At 48.0% G+C, this 11266-nt stretch overlaps 1 protein-coding gene across 3 annotated transcripts in view; it reads right to left on the bottom strand.

Moving 5' to 3' along the window:
* Nucleotides 1-4731: 4731 nt before the first annotated feature.
* Nucleotides 4732-11266, bottom strand: part of LMCD1 (LIM and cysteine rich domains 1) — a 67973-nt gene continuing 61438 nt past the window's right edge. Inside the window, exons 5-6 of one of the 3 annotated variants that reach the window (XR_010947149.1) lie at nucleotides 6496-6644; nucleotides 4732-4941 (exon numbers count right to left, since the gene is read on the bottom strand). Coding sequence is in view for 1 of the 3 variants with exons in the window: in XM_067755291.1 (XP_067611392.1) it covers nucleotides 4750-4941 (192 nt within the window). In the remaining 2 variants the exon portion in view is untranslated. The remainder of the gene's footprint in view (nucleotides 4942-6495; nucleotides 6645-11266) is intronic. The other 2 variants (XR_010947150.1, XM_067755291.1) reach the window with 2 other exon arrangements.

The raw sequence follows: 11266 nt of genomic DNA, 5'->3' as shown, positions 1-11266 counted from the left end.
GCCACACTAAGACCCGATGCAGCTAAAAATAAATAAATAAGTAAACAAATGATAAATCTTGAAAAAAAAAAGAAAATAGAGTTTGTTACTCATTCCCAAGAGGAGGGGGCACACCACGCCATGGGGGGCTAGGCAGGGGAGCGCCACATTCATCAGGAGGCGAAAGGAGAGAGGAGAAGGCGTGGGCAGGGTCCTTTACTGTGGTTTTCATGGGAAGGCACGGGAGGCAGGGTGAGTAAGCTCTGCTGCCGAGGGCTGGGTAGTTTGGATAATTTGGTAGGGCTCTGGGCTACAGGAGGGTTTTGTGAATAGCCAGCATCCTGAATTGGACAAACAGGGTTTTCCTTTAGTTGGTGTAGAGGACTTTTTCCATCCCAGGGAGGGATATGGTGCAGAATGACCAGGGACGGGACTTCCCTGGTGGTCCAGTGGGTAAGACTGTGCTCCCGGGGCCTGGATTCGATTCCTGGTCAGGGAACTAGACTCTGCATGTATGCTGCAACTAAGAATTCACATGCTGCAACTAAGAGTTCACATGCCGCAACTAAGAGTTCACATGCCGCAACTAAGAGTTCACATGCCGCAACTAAGAGTCTGCATGCCGCCACTAAGAAGTCTGCATGTTGCAACTAAAAGATCCCGCATGCTGCAACGAAGATCCTGTGTGCCACAACTAAGACACGGAGCAGCCAAAATAAGAAAAAAAAAAAAAAAAAAGAATGACTGGGGATGGCCTCTCTGAAGAGCTGGCATCTGAGTCGATGCCCAATGGCAAGATGTGTGTGACGATCTGGGGAAGAAGGAGCATCCCCTTACACAGCAAGTGCAAAGGTCCTGAGGCTGTTACCTCTCAGTGCCATGGAGAGGCCTGTGTGGCTGGAGCGTAGTGAGTAAGGGAGGGAGTGGTGGGAGATGAGACTGGGGAGGTTGGCGGGCACCAGATCATCCAGGCCGTGACACGGGGACTGGACTTGATTCTACGGGAGACACCACAGGGCTGTGAGTAGAGAGGGACTTAGGCGTGTCAATCACCAGCTGTGGAGAATGGGTCATGGGGGGACAAGGGTACAGACCAGTTGGGAGGCGACAAGTGCCAGGTGCTACGCCGGACGATGAGGGTGCCCCAGGACAGGTCCTCCGGACTGAGTGGAGAACAGAGCACCAGGGAGCAGACCCGTACAAACCGGAGACAGAGACATCCCCCCACCCCGTGCTGGCTTGGTGAGCTTGTCTTTCTCACTGGGCCATGGGGTTCCCAAAGTGCTCAACTTTCTCTTCAACATTGCTCCCCTGCCGGGAAACCAGCAATGCTTCTTATAAAGTGGCCCCTTGCAGAGCCTTCTTGAGGGCTGGCAAAGCTGGGCTCTTCCCTGAGTGCCAGGGAAGAGCCCATGATGGAACGTCCTGGGCCCCGAGCTTCCCGCTCCACTGCCCTTGGAGTGAACTGTGAACAGAGTCCAGGAACCTGGGCCGGTGCCTTGATCTGGGCGGCTCAGCCGGGGTCGTGAGCCGTTTTTCTTGCCTCCTGTTAACACGTCCTCATTGGAGTACGAGGCTCAGAAGTGTTTGCCGGGCCAGCCAATATTTTAATGTGGATTCTGTGAGAATGGAGGTCATATTTGCCTCTCGGTTCATTGAACTGCAGTCAAAGTGGCTAACACAGGGTTTCTGTGAGCCCCTGGGGACCGGGCCAATGTGGATGAAACTAACTGGGGTGGTGGGATTTTGTTTACTTTTAAATTGAGAGCAGAGGACCAAATTGAACTGCAGGCAGAATATATGGGCAGAATTACAATAAAACAAGAAAAATGTGAGTGTGTTTAGGATCAATTCCTCCTTTGCTTGCCAACCTCAATTAAATTCTCTGACCTTTGGTCAAAAAATTACAAGGAAGACAACAAAAATAGTGGCAAACACATCCTTAATAATTGCTACTTGCTTCGCCGGTTATTAGCACTGCTTTTACAGAGGAGGTGAAAAATCTCAGGACCAGGAACCAGGAAAACGGGCGTCCAGTCCCAGCTCTGCTACGTCCCAGTCGTGTGGTCCTGAGCGAGTCACGGTTGTCTTGGGGCTTCAGTTTCCTCATGTATAAAATCCCTACCACCCAAGTTATCACCTCTCCTGCTTTGCCAGCTCTCCACCAAGTGACCCTCGGCTTGTTCCATAACCTGTCTGAGCCAGAGTTTTATCATTTGCAAAAAGGAGATGAGTCACCCCTACTGCGGTGTAGGTAGAACATGTGTGAGGGTCGCCAGAAACAGTGTTTCTAGGCTGCGTTACGGTACAGTAACGCCTGCCTACTTGAACTGTCCTTACATTTTCCCCGGTGTAGTCTTCCTCAGCTCCACACTGGATATCTGGCAATGTTCAGTGACACAATCAAGGAAATAAACACAGTTGTTTCGAGCTTGCTTTTGCAAGAGCCACAGGGTGTGTCGGTTTGGGGGAAAACCGGGACTGAGCTAGTAGCCCTTGCTAATTATGTGAGGCCAGGAGCTGTGATCGTGTTTCACGTTTAGGACCCGTTGTCTCCTGATCGAGTCTGAGGTCGGTCAGACAGAAGGGGCGACCCCCAGGGTAGCTCCAGGTCCTTTTCGAGGCTAGCTCGCCTCCTGACATCAGCATCGTGGGTGGGATGGGGCCCCAGTCCTCTACCTGCAAGACCCTGAAGCTGGCCTGGGAACCGGCTGCCCCAGGGCCAAAATGCTTCTCTACCTGGTTGGCTGGTTAAGAAAATCGAACACGTGGAAAGTTCCCTCCGTTCCCCTCGTATCCATCACCACGCGGGCTGTCTGGACAGAGCTTGGGTGGTAGTTTTCGCTTGCAGCGTGTGACGAAAGGCTGAGCTTGACAGGACTTGAAGGGGAGTCATGAACCTGACCTTTACAACCTGGGCCCAAGTTGCCAGCCTCGTTTCAGGCCATTGGACGTTTCGGAGTCCTCGCCCCCAGTGACACCCCTTTCCGCCCCTCTGATTTGAACCATGTGGTCAAATAAATGGTCTGTTCTGCCTTCTCTTCCCTCCCAACGTCCTTCCTTAAGGAACTTCCAGAAGGAGATGGATCTGGCTTCTGTTCCTGTCTCTCAGGGATGAGCCTTAGGGCACGGTCTGGTCTAGAGCTCCCCCCCGCCCCCGCCCCCGGTTCCTGGGAGCCCTGGGGTCTGAGGGGAGGCCTCAGCTGTTGCCGTCAGTTTGATGCATAAGTGGATTGGGTGAGTCTCTGGCTGCCTGCCTGTAGCTCGTGCTACAGCCCTGCTTTAATTGATTTCATATACGAGGAAGCTGTATAAATATCACTGACATGAAGAGTTCGAAAAATGTTTGCACGTGCCTGAGTTAGCCCGTTAGGGGCTGCTGAGAGAATGTTCATCTCAAACCGGATCGGGAGAAAGCCAGTATTTCTTCTGAGAATGTCAGATAAGCAGACTGTGCGTGAATAGGGCTCTTTACGATTCACACACATCCTTCCTATCCTGTCTCCCATTTGGTCCACAGCAGTGCTGAGGCGTGGGCGTGAGGGACACTCAGCCCCACTTTGCAGGTGATACTGAGGTGAGAGAGCTCCCGTGACTTGCCAGGGAGCAGGAGAGCCCAGGGCTGAGCCCAGGCTTTCTGCTTTCTGGGCTGGTTCCCTGTTGTCCCCTATCTAAGAACCCCCAAGAAAGAGGGCCCTGGCTAGAAAAGGTCTAGGTTAAGGATGCTTGTGGGAATGCACCACCCCCAAATGAGCTGAAGGCCATGAAGAAGCAGCAGATGCAGGAAAAGCTGTGAAAACAGGGCGCAGAAGGACGTTTGGATTCACAAAGAAAACTTCTATTTGTAAAGGTAGCTCCCTGTCTCATCGTTTGAAGAGGAGGACTCTTAACAGCTGTGATTAATGGAGAACGCTTGGCCTTAAACCTGCCTAACAAACCCTCCTCAACAGCTCTAGTTCATTGGACTTGTACTGGTTACCTTCCTGTAACTGCCCTGCCCCCATCCCCCAAAGCCCAAACCCCTTTGTTTTTGTTTTTGTTTTTGTTTTGCGGTACGTGCCGCTGTGGCCTCTCCCGCTGCGGAGCACAGTCTCCGGACGCGCAGGCTCAGCGGCCATGGCTCACGGACCCAGCCGCTCCGCGGCATGTGGGATCCTCCCGGACCGCGGCACGAACCCGCGTCCCCTGCATCGGCAGGCGGACTCCCAACCACTGCGCCACCAGGGAAGCCCCAAACCCCTCTGTTTTGTCTAAGATGCTCCATAAGCCCATTCATCTGGCTGCCTTCTTGAGCCACAGTTTTCTTTGTGAACTCCTGGGCACAGGTATGAAATTAAAAGATTTTGTCCTCCTATTAATCTTTCTTTCATCAGTTTGATTGGTGGGCCCCAGCCAGTGAACCTAAGATGGGTAGAGGGGAAACGAATTCTTCCCTGCCCTACCCTAGTCTGCCAGCAGGGCCCAGATACCAGGCCAGCAGAGAGATGGGTGTAGAGTGGTGTCCTCGTCATCAGGAACCTCAGAAAGTTCCTCTCTGTATGTAGCAGCTGGGATTCACTCCTCCAATGGGTCATTTGGGGCTGGGGTAATAGTGTGAGTTCTGTTTCCTCTTCCTAAACCTTTTCCTGCAACACTGCAGCTAGAGTGTTTGCAGAAGGGAAGGAGAACCCAGATGTCTGGCCTCCAGATGTTACCTAATGCAAGTTCGTGTGCCTGACACACGTCGAGACCAAACCAACTGAAATGTCGGAGTTTGGAGCAGAGAAAGGTTTATTGCAGGGCCACGCAAGGGGTGGGGGGTGGCTCGTGCCCAGAAAAGCCCAAATCCCTGAAGGGTTTCAGCAAAGCGCTTTTAAAGGCAAGGTAAGGGAGGGGCGTGGTTGTTTGTTGCAGACTTCTTGGTGTTGGAATCCTTTGTTCTTGCAGCTGTCTACCTAGGTCGTAGGTCAGGTCGTGACGTTCCTGTAAATTTCCAATAAGACAAATGTTATCCTCTGTTCTGCAACTTTTTACCTCTATATGAATGGAAAAGTGTTATAACCTTAAAGGTCAGAGCCTTGAGCATGGGTTATCCTATATATTTCAGGCCATTTATATATATATATATATATATAAAGGTTTTTCTATATATTTTATATATTTATATATATTTTTTTCTATATATTTCAACATTCTTAACTGAAGCAAAAGCAATAGAGCACAAAGGTTAAAGTAAAAGAAACAGATGTAATAGGGAGTCAAATTTGTTCTTCCCTATTACAAAGTTACCAGGGAGGGGGGATGGCAACCCCTCTTCTACCCCGCCGACAGGAAGCCCGGCGCTGCACGCATTTCTAATAGGGTCCCTGGAATAATCATTCAGGTCACTGCACGGTTGCCCGCAGATGACTTAGCCTTTTGAATAAAAGCCATGTAATTTTAAAGAATTAGAGAAAATATCTGTAGTTCTTCATTATAAATGGAACAGATAAGGTTCACCTTTGCTCTCTTTCTAAAGACTATTCCTTTCCTCTTGGAAAGTTTCCTAGCACGGAGGATGTCACATGGTGTCATAAAACCTTTGGAAGTGGGTTTGCCTTTGGGATAGAAAGAAGTTTCCTAGAGTGAGCAGTGCCCCGACACCAGCGTGAGCTTCATCCCCAAGTCACTCTCCGTATGAAGCCGATGGCCGATTTTTAGGGCCAGGTGTGCATTCTCCTGCAGGATTCTCTCGCCAGACGTTAGAAGGCAGTCACAATTTGGGCAAAACCTGGAAGATCTCACCCTAACTGGCAGATGGACAGCGTCTCAACCACCGAACCGAAACAGACACGTTTACCCATCAGAAGGCACTTGGCGCTCTGAATATGGAAGAAGCAATAAGAGTTAGAAGAAAAGCCGGCCTCCAAGGCCGTGGCGGGCTGCCAGGTACTTTCTGACTTCACACCAGTTCAGCGGACGCGTCTCTGGAGCCACGTAAACTGCTGTTCGTCCTTCCAACATGAGGTGTTTTCGCTTTAGGATGTGGGTGTTTCATCTAGAACATTTGGCATTTTCTTCCAGGTCCTTATTTTAACAATCTTTTGATTCTAAAAAATGCTTTCTTAAAAAAAATGTGAATATATAGATGCAATCATGGCCCATTCCCTCAGGCCCACACGCTCATTTGGAGCTTGTGATAATTCAGCCTGTACTGAACTGATTCCTTTTAGAGAAGTTACACCGGTCATATATGGTGGGAAAACCACTTTGGCGGAAGTGGGGCGTTGTGGTGGGTGGTGGCGGGGAGACGTGCAACTTCTGAAAGTGGACGACAATTTTCAGTCTCTGGTTCCACGTGAATCCCGTCCGGTTACCAAAGCCAGCCATGCGGTTTCTCCTAGATGGAAAAGCGCTGGTTGCCCTGACCTAGAACTCCGGCTTGTCACACTCTGTCGTGCTGTGACAGAAGCCAAAGAACACCATGTCTTAGAGCAGCGCCCTTGGAGGAAGATTTCCTTACGCGAGTTGTTTCCGGTTGATGTGATGTCACCTCACCTGTGGATTTCAGCTCACTGCACGTACCATTCACTCAAGTGACAACTTTGTAGGGGGCTGGAGGGCGAAACTCAACCACGGTGAACGTGCATCGTCCCTCCGAGATGAGTCCCCATTCTAGGAATGCCGTGTTTTCATTTCATGTGTACCTTGGAACCAAGGAAACAAGATAGTTAACCTCTACAGATTCACAGAGGACAGCACTTTACATTCACAACTCTGTGTGTGTGTGTATGTAGAGCAGGATGCTGAAATGTCTCTCTCCGTGGGTAGGTTGGTCATATTTGGGCATTCGCCAGGTCTCAGAGATGAGAAATAAGAAAAGGAAGTTTGCTGATGAACTTAAAATAAAAATACAAAATTAAAAACAACAGCAGAGAAAGCAAACCACTGTTTCCAAGAGTAGAGGAGATTCCAATTAAGCCATCTTCTTCCAAGGTCCGCTGTTGGGTAATAGAAGCCACAGCGATGATGAAAGCCAGTACTTACTGAGCACTTATTGTGTGCCAGGGGCTGTTCTAGGTCTTTTAACATGCATATGCCCACTTAATCCTCAGAACAGCCCTGTAAAGGAAATGATATTACTATCCCCATTTTATAAAGGAGAAACTTGGGAACAAAGCGAAATGACTTATCTAAGTGACAAAATGGAGTTGGGTTTAGACTTGAGGTGCCTAGCTCCCAAGCCCGTGCCGTCAGTGGCTGTGCTTGCGCTACCAGACGTGTAGGATCTATTTGGTGAGCAAGGGAGAAAGACCAGGCCCCCTACTGACCTATTTGCGAGGAGGCTGGGGAGACTTTGGGAAGGAACGGAAGCTGGGATTCTGCTGGGCTGCAGGCGTGTCTGAGTAGATGATGGTCTGTTACTGGTCGCTCTCCTCTGATAGATGTTGATGCCATGAGTGCAGAAACCGTGTCTCCTTTGTTCACTATTGTATTTCCCAGGCCTAGCACAGTGCCTGGGGCATAGGAGGCCCCGGGTAAAAGCATGGTGCATGAGTGAATCAAAGAATGAACCAGTGAATGAGTTTTGCCTGTTGTTCGGAAGACAAACGTGGAGTCTGACATAAGTACAGTCTGGTCAAGGGCCACATCAGGTACACAGTTGGTTGAGACTCTGAACATCTGGAGGAATCAGGAAGGGCTTCCTGGAAGAGGGAGCATTCCTGCTGAGCCTTGAGGTGGAGGTGGCTGAAGGGTGGCTTTTTGGGTAGGAACAAGCACTGAAAGCTCAGTGTTTACAAGCTCTGGCTTAAGATGTCACAGACACCTCCCCTGCAGAGGGGACCACACAGGCCACATATTGAACAAACACCTTCCTCCTTGGCCGGGGGCTCTGGCTGGAGCATATTCTTCTGTCCAGCTTTGGCACAGATGGTCTCTTTGCATTGGCCAAAGATGCCCGCCCACCCGCTGGCTCCTGCTTCCTCTCCCCTTATCAGCTGAAGATGAACTCCACAGAGCTCTCCTGTCAGACGATGCACAAACCATTCCCTTGTAGGGCAAAGGCTTGCAATTCCTTGCAACAATCTTGCATAATTTATATATTTGATTAAAACCCAGAACCTGTGCCAGCAGCCTGCATAATCTGGCATATTGGGATCATTAGCTGCTTGTGTCACTCTTCTATTTTAAAACTTGCCATATTTGAACTCCTGGAAGTACATCCTTCCCATTTATTAAACTTTTCCCATAAAGACCGTTTAGTAAGTCTCCATCATCTTTCATGTCATTAAAAAAAAAAGGTTCCAATAAAATCCTTTAGGGAATACCATTTTATGCAGACCTTTAAAAACATGTCTTTTCTTGCCAGTAATTTAAAAAAAATCAAGACAAACGAGAGTTTTAGTAGCATGATAATTAGTTCAAGATGAGTGTTGTGACTTGGCTTCCACCCTTGCTGTTTGCTGTGCTCCCCCGGGAGCCTGCATTCCCCAATCCCGGGATGGTCTTATCCTTAGATTCCTTGGCTTGGCTCTCTTCCAACTTCTCAAACTGCTCCTTCTCTGTGCTTTGCTCCTGTAGTTTTATCCATCCTGCCTCTCTTTGCCCAGAAGGATTTCCTTTGCCACCTGCAGTTCTAACAGGGACTCTCTTTTCTACAAGGGGCCTGATTTATGTGATTTGGGGGTGGCTGTCTATTCTTTTCTTTTTTTAATTAATTAATTTTTGGCTGCACTGGGTCTTCATTGCTGTGCGCAGGCTTTTCTCTAGTTGCAGTGTGCGGGCTTTTCCTTGCTGTGGCTTCTCTTGTTGAGGAGCACGGGCTCTAGGTGCGTGGGCTTCAATAGTTGTGGCACATGGGCTCAGTAGTTGTGGCTCGCGGGCTCTAGAGTGCAGGCTCAGTAGTTGGGGTGCACGGGCTTAGCTGCTCCATGGCATGTGGGATCTTCCCGGACCAGGGCTCAAACCTGTGTCCCCTGCAATGGCAGGTGGATTCTTAACCACTGCACCACCAGGGAAGCCCCAAGGGGTGACTGTCTTTTCAAATCCCTTCTCCTCCCCTCAGGGGTTGGCTGGTTGGCACGTGATCAAGGCACTGCCAGTCAGGGTACCCCGGCTGTCTGGGCACAATCATTGGTCGAGGGATAGGCACATGACCCATGTTGGGCCAATCAAAGTCGTTCCCAGAAAGCCCCAGAAAGAGACACTCCCCTTTCATTGGGCTCACTGGCTCCGAGGGTGAATGTGACCTTTATTGGGTTCTGGGGGCTGCCATCTGCTACCATCTGGGCTGGTCTGCCTGAGGACGAAGCTGACATGGAGGAAAACAGAGGCGAGAGATGGAGAAAGGAAGCAGATTCTCAACGAGAACGTAGATTCTAGAATGTGGATTCCCTCCAGGTTCTTCTTTTCATTGTTGTTGTTTAAACTGGTTTGCATTGGACTTCCTTCCCTTGCAACAAGAGAGGCCTGGATAATATTTCTTCTGTCTGCAAGTCCAAATCCTTTCTGCTGTTTAAGAACCAAAGTTGTGGGACTTCCCTGGTGGTCCAGTGGTTGAGACTTCACCTTCCAATGCAGGGGGTGTGGGTTCGGGGAGCTAAGAACCCACATGCCTCGTGGCCAAAAAGCCAAAACATAAAACAGAAGCAACATTGTAACAAATTCAATAACGACTTTAAAAATGGTTCACAAAAAAAAATCTTAAAAAAAAGCACCAAAGTTGTCCCAAACTCAGACCAAAGAAACACGATATCTGATGCGTGCGGATTCTATTATCATAGGACCGAGGGAATTGGTCCAGGAGATCATTTTGCTTCAAACAAGTAGCATCTGAATGAACACAGATCATGGTTGAGAAGGAGCAAACACACTTCTTCCTTCAACATGGTCATCTCCAGGCTCAGCTCGTCAAAGGCATGGGTGGTCTGCACACATGCCGTGGCACCCTCTCCGCTTCCATGGAACTGTCTCATATGTGAAGCCAAACTTTTGGAGCCAAAGTCTCATAACCCAGTGAGTCAAGCCCTCATGTCACTATCGCCTGTGTCCTCCCCAGACAGATTTGTTGAAACATCCAGATGAAGCAGAGGGTGTAATGGCTTCAGAAATGTTTAATTCACTCGAGCTAAAATGTGAAACATCTTGGGTATTAGTCCCATCGTTTCTGGCTACAATGAATAAAACCTCACTAAAGGGAAACTATATGGTGAAGAAACGTATTACACAAGTAACAAATGTATAACGCAGCATAAAGAAGAAGGAAATTGTCTCAAGTAACAAGAAAGCCAGAACTAAGTTCACTGGCTTGAGGATATAACCAAGGATCTAGACACTGTTTGAGTCTCAGCTCCATCACTCTCAGCTTATTAGCTTGGTTCACTTGTGTCTTCAAGGTTCTAAGACGTTCCAGCCTGACAGCACCCAGCTTAAGAAGACGAGACTCCTTGAGAAATGGCTGAATCCAAAACTGGGGCAGGAGAAGTTTAAGATGAACTGAGAGTTCCTTGTGGTGTCACAATGTAAAATTATGTTCAAAGGATGGTGGGGACCTGTTAAAAGGACATAGCAGCCAGCTTGTAAAAGCTTTTCATTGGCCTAATTTGGGACAGTTTGAACATCAAAATAAATAATGGTAATAATAGATTATAAACAATTTAATAAAATAGAAATCCATCACTCCAAGCTGATGTAAAATATGAATAAATACATAAATAGGGAGAAAACAGAGCTTTTCCTTATAGTAGAATGCTAAGTAATAAACATGGAAGGAATGATTGAATTAGAAAAAACATCAACATTTGGCAACTGTCATAGTAATAATTCAGTCAAGAAACCTCAGTGGATTCTGACAACCTATGGGTGGAATTTTGATGAGGAACCAGGATGTTAACATAGTCTCAAAGCACCTTCCCACAAAATGCTCATTAAACACCAAGGGAAAAGGAGTCACTTGACAATGGAAAAATTCAGTATCATCAAGTGTTGAAAATTAATAGCAACACTAATGGAACAAATAAAAATCTTGTATTATCCGATAGCATCACTTGCATGGCCTTCCTGCCAAAAAAGCATAACCTGCGTCTGATTATGAGGATATCAGACACAGCCAATTTGAGGGACATTCCACTTACTATGTGGCTTTTAATCTTTTAAGATGTTGAGATCATAACTGTCAAGGAAGGAACTAGAAACACTTCCCAATTGAAGAAAACTAAAGAGACAAGTTAACTAAAGGCAGTGCATAATCCTGGAGTGGATCTTTTTTTTTTATAAAAGACCTTATTGGGACAACTGGTGAAATTATTATAAAAGACCTTATTGGGAC

This window comes from Pseudorca crassidens, chromosome 10, assembly GCF_039906515.1.
Source record: "Pseudorca crassidens isolate mPseCra1 chromosome 10, mPseCra1.hap1, whole genome shotgun sequence".
Taxonomy (NCBI): domain Eukaryota; kingdom Metazoa; phylum Chordata; class Mammalia; order Artiodactyla; family Delphinidae; genus Pseudorca; species Pseudorca crassidens.
The sequence above is the reverse complement of the archived record's forward strand: the minus strand, read 5'-3'. Positions and strand labels throughout refer to the sequence as shown.